We start from the raw sequence: 5569 nt of genomic DNA on the forward strand, positions 1-5569 counted from the left end.
GCATGAGCCAAAGTATAATACTTGTTTAAGTGTGGACCATGATAACATGTAAACCAATTAATTCCTCACATATATGAATATGTTGGCGATTAAAACGTTTAGAAAAGCATTTGATATGGATTAGAAGGGGTCCCTGTTGCATAAAATCATTAAGTCTAAAAATATTCACTTTTAAGTCCTTATGAATGCATTAGTTGATAAATACCACGAATTAACAACCTGGATGTTCTTTCCTCGTGGAATCTAAACACATGCTGACAGCCTCATTACATAACTGACACGCAGTTCTGAAATGATGAAAAGTGTTTTCCTCTCTTCCGAGTACAGCTTTTTTCTCTCTGAGAAACTCCAGGAGCTCTCATCTTACTCCGCTCCGCCGTGCAGTAGCATCTGCTCGGTCACTAGAGGGGGGAATCTGCTGCACCTGTTCTCCCTGCGCGCTCCGCTCCACTTCGGCTCCGCTCGGCTCTACTCGGCCGGTCGCTGCCAGTGTGGAGGCTTGTCTATAGGAGAATGCAAATACACTGCTATGATCTCCTCCCATTGGCCCGTCACACCTCTGTGTGGGAGGGTCGCGGGCCACGCTGTCTTTATAAGAGCAGATTGCCTTCCAGCGCCTCAGTGACACTGCTGGTTGCACCGCGAGGCTCTTAGAAACAATTTTAGGGCAGTTAGAGAGAAAACCAACTGGAATTTATCACCTCTTGCATAACATTAGACACAGTCAACACGTAAGGTCAGCGCGCCCCGCTGTGGGGGGACAGGACCGTGGGGACCGAAGCTGTCAGTAATCTGCCGTTGTGTAAAGTATTTGGACTGACCACAACAACAGGGACCAGACTCTCCTGTCCCTCAAAGTAGGACCTGCAACTTCAGACTCACCTCAGATGCAAATTAACTTTGAAAACTTCTGCACGTGTCATTCCATTTTGGATTCCCGGGACTTTTTGGCACACCTTTACGCACGCCTGCGCTGCGCACTGTGACTGTCACACTGTCTGATCTGATTGTGTGAGAAACTTTTAATCCGGGCCATGCTGCAGTGACTTCAGCACACAGCCTGGGACTTCATGATCAAGTTGTAAACAGCAGCAGGCGAAGAAGGATGCTTGGAAAATATTTATAACACAGCGAGCGGAGGAGACGAAGTCTGTTCTTGTTACTTGATCGAGCAGAACCGAGGACAGTAAATCACAGGGAGGCAAGTGGGCTGCAGAGGTGAAGCGAGGACAAGACAGGTTGGTGTCTCCAAATTCACCGGGCTCCTGTTTCAGTCGCCCCGGGGGCTCCTGGTATTAAAGCCTGCATTTGACCTGGGATAAGTTGTCAACAAGAGCAGCGAACGGAGGCAAACTGGCAGGTGTACAAGTTCATTTACATGCATATGTATATTCACGCCACTATATATAGAAGTTGTCTTAGGGGCGAGCAGCCTTAATAAGTTTCTCCACCCACCCGCCGGCCCTGCAGCAGCTCTGTGCACCGGGCGTGTGCGCGTGTCTATATATACACCATACAGGCTCTTCGCAATCTGTATCCGAGAGGGCTGCCCGCCGTCGGTTTGGCTGTGAGGGCAGGAGTCGTCGCATGGACTGACATGGCCACCGACCTCGCCATGAGCGCAGAGCTGCCAAACAGCCCTCTGGCAATCGAATACGTCAACGACTTTGACCTTATGAAGTTTGAGGTGAAGAAGGAGCCACCGGAGGCCGACCGCTACTGCCACCGCCTCCCGTCGGGCTCTCTGTCCTCCACCCCGATCAGCACACCCTGCTCTTCCGTGCCTTCCTCGCCGAGCTTCTGCGCTCCGAGTCCGGGCGCGCAGCCCAACCAGAGCCTCACCAGCGGGGTCAACAGCAGCGGCAGCAGCAACAACAGCAGCGGCAACAACAATCACAGCAACGCGGGCAAGCCTCAGCTGGAGGACCTGTACTGGATCCCCAGTTACCAGCACCACATCAACCCCGAAGCGCTCAACCTGACCCCGGAGGACGCGGTGGAGGCCCTCATCGGTAACGCGCACCACCATCACCACCACCACCAGGCCTACGAGGGCTTCCGCGGGCAGCAGTACGTCGGGGAGGACCTGTCCGCGGCCTCGGCGGCGCACCATCACCAGGGCCATCACCACCACCATCACCACCACCACGGCCACCACGCCCGCCTGGAAGACCGCTTCTCGGACGAGCAGCTGGTCAGCATGACGGTGCGGGAGCTGAACCGGCAGCTGCGGGGCTTCAGCAAGGAGGAGGTGATCCGCCTGAAGCAGAAGAGACGCACCCTAAAGAACCGAGGCTACGCGCAGTCCTGCCGCTTCAAACGCGTCCAACAGAGGCACATGCTGGAGACCGAGAAGTGCACCCTGCAGACCCAAGTGGAGCAGCTGAAGCAGGACGTGGTGCGTCTTGCCAAGGAGAGGGATCTTTACAAGGAGAAGTATGAGAAGCTGGCCAGCCGGACCTACTCTGCCGGTGGACCCGCGAACACGAGAGATCCGTCCGGGAAACAGGCCAACAACGAGTTCTTCATGTGAGAGACTGATGATTTGTAGCATAGACTCTGAATTACAACCCCACTTTAACACCCTTGTTACATTAATTTATATTTTTCTGCGTTTGTATTTTGTTTACAGTTATTCCCTCGAGAAAGACTTAAAAACAAATACACATTAGCCGCGCACAAACGTAATCCGTGTGTGCATTTTGAGTCTTAACGATGTTTTGGCAAAACTTCTGTACGCTCACTACAACCTGTCAGGTGAGCACATGGGATCACTTAGCGTGTAGACTTTTCTCTGGTGCAACAGAACTGGTCAGATGTCTTATTGAACCAATCACACCACATATAACATGACTGTCTTAATAATTCAGAGTGAGGGGTGTTTTTTTTTTTCTTTTTTGTGTTTTGTCTTAAAACTGGGGGAAAGAATGTTTTTTTAAAAGAGACAGATTGGACTGAAATAGAAGCAGAAAAAGCAATACACCGCCTCTCCTCTGGCTCCAGAAAACTCAACAGACTGTTTGTGTGAAAGCGAGGCGGTCTGTGATGCAGAGAAGAGACCTTTCAATATTGCAAGTCTATAGTTTCCCATCCCTATTTGCAACCCTGCATGCAGGACATGTATGGTAACCTCCAGTCATCTCCCAGAATCCTTCCACATGTATGGAAAGCATGGCCCATGGTTCTCTCCTCCTCTAACGCTTCTCCTCTTCCTCCTCCTCCCTTCTCCTCTGCCATCAGTAAGGCCTGGGTATGCAAAAAGCCACACAAATGTTCCCCCCCATGACCCCCCGAGAGGTGCAAGGACTGCGGACAAAAATGCAAAACAATCTGCTACTGCGTAAAAATGGATGCGTCTTTAACTGCTATTTTCAATCAATTTTTCTATTGTTTTAAAAAGAAAAGAAAAACGACAAAAAGAGATTAACTGAGCCAGATTTTAGACTGTATTTATTTCCACCTGTACATAATGTGTAGAGAAAAAAAAACAGTTAACTGTGTTATTTTACCTTTTTCTCTTTTTAAAGAAAACTGCTTTTGTTGCTTGGATTATTCGAAATGTCTTAATACAAATGTTTGTATGTTACAGCATGCAAATCGTCTATGGTATCCTCCTCCTCCTGAACATGTGTAATGTCAAAGGCAAGCCTATACTGCACTAAGAAGAGATCAAACTGGACAAACGTTTTGTTTTCTACCGATAGGACCTTTGATCTGTTACTCTTTAAAAACCTGGATGTAAATTTGATGAGGTGAAAGCTTCATTTATTAGATGGACAAGGATTGCATTCGCTGCTAAAACTCTATGCACCAACCTGATGATTAAAAAGACTTAGTTCCATGGTTCTTTTTTTGTTTGTTTTTTACTTTATTTGTAGACGAGAATTTTTAGGGCCTGCGGCTTTATTGTGCAGCCCGGTGTCTTAATAATAAGATCTTGATAGGAGGATGCTTGATTGTTTGAAAAGAGGAGACTTTGCCTGTGGTAGAGCTTACTGTTCTTGGAGTAACTCGATGCATTATTCTGTCAACAAGAAATCCCTGGTTCGTGTGTTTTCTGCTGCCTAGATATATGTGCAATATTGTGCAGAAGTGTCCGACGCTCAGACTACCTGTTGGATGGCGAAAACTTGCAGGAAGAGAGAGGCTGAGATTATAACATTTAAATCCAAATGCATCAGAAAAACATGTTGAAAATGCAAAATAAATGTGAATTTTATATTTTTATTTGTTGCTCTCCAAATGCTCGATCTGTTATGGGAGCCAAAAGAACAAAAACGATCAAAATGAATCTTGCAACACATCTGCAAATTAATCTTTTCTTTAAAACAATTAGGCACCCACTGTCTCCCTGCAGTAACTTTGTTTTAATTTGATTTTTTTAGGTTTGATATGACCTCAAATTTTAGTCATTTTTACAAAAGCAATTACAGCCTAAAAAATCCTAATTTGATTTTAAAGACTGCGACAAATAAACAGGAGATAAAAAGGAAAGTAAACTTCTGCACAGTGCTGTTAATGTATATCTGTACATATAATTTCTATATTTATTCAATGAACGTGTCCTAACGTGTCAACAAGTGAAAAACCTACAAAGTGGAACGTTGTTGAGAATCTTGTTTTCATAATGTTTAATAAAAAGTTCTGTCCCAAATCTGTCAGACTGCCGCTGCCGTCATTGTTAGCAGAAAAAGGTTTTATTTTGAAAAAACAAACAAACAACAAAACAAGAAGGCTTCCTGCCTCTAAATTATTGAAGCTCTGGCTTTATGTAAGAATGGCATGAATATGTTTCTTATTTTAGGCCAGCTGAACCCCGTCGCAACAATGCGGCTTTAAAAACACACATCCCAACAGCCCGTTAAATACACTTTTTATTTATAACATTACTAACTATGATAGACTAAATGATGATCATATTTGTGAACGAAAATTTAAAATAAAAAAAATAAAAAAAGAAGTTTGACTCAGGTACGGGTTTCACCTGCATCAACTAACATTTTTACGATTTGTAAAAAATATATAGGTTTTAAAATATATAGGCTATTAGAATGATAACAGCATAATGTTAATATACCAAATGAATTTTATTAAATAATGATAAACGATCCCTTATAATGAGTTGTAACGAGCCATGTTGACGCGTGTCAAAAAATCACAATGTAATGAAGATTTTACAGCGAATGTTTATTTTTAACATTATAATTATTGTTGTTATTATTTTTTAAAGGCGGAGAACAAAATGCAGCTTCGTTTCAATCCCTTCATTAGTGTTTTCTCTAATTATTTTTTTCTTCCTCCTGCGACTTTTTATTTTTTAATATTTTTCGGTTATAATTTGTCTGTGTATGAGAAGCACCAGCGGGCCTCTGCGCGCTCCATCAGCCGGTGATGGATGGATGAGGCCGGCCTGCTCTGTGCCACCACCGAACAGCGAGGCAGATGAGCTAGACTCTCTTTCTCTGTGTGTTTTGAACGTGTCCGTAGGGCAGCTTCGGATGATACCCTCGGTGTCCACTTTGTGTGTGCGCGCGCTCGTGCCCTAAACTGCATTAAGTGGTCTCTCCTC

General features: G+C 44.9%; 1 protein-coding gene across 1 annotated transcript; it reads left to right on the plus strand.

Moving 5' to 3' along the window:
* Positions 1 to 578: 578 nt before the first annotated feature.
* On the plus strand, positions 579 to 5298 carry mafaa (MAF bZIP transcription factor Aa). The gene has a single exon (XM_033622529.2). It carries the CDS (start codon positions 1598 to 1600, stop codon positions 2531 to 2533), a length of 936 nt encoding a protein of 311 aa, XP_033478420.1. The 5' UTR covers positions 579 to 1597; the 3' UTR covers positions 2534 to 5298.
* The last annotated feature ends 271 nt before the right edge of the window (positions 5299 to 5569 follow it).

This window comes from Epinephelus lanceolatus, chromosome 6 (assembly GCF_041903045.1).
Source record: "Epinephelus lanceolatus isolate andai-2023 chromosome 6, ASM4190304v1, whole genome shotgun sequence".
NCBI classification, from domain to species: Eukaryota; Metazoa; Chordata; class Actinopteri; order Perciformes; family Serranidae; genus Epinephelus; species Epinephelus lanceolatus.

Coding starts and splice junctions, on each gene's coding strand:
- mafaa (XM_033622529.2), top strand. CDS start 1,598: ATGGCCACCGACCTCGCCATGAGCGCAGAGCTGCCAAACAGCCCTCTG.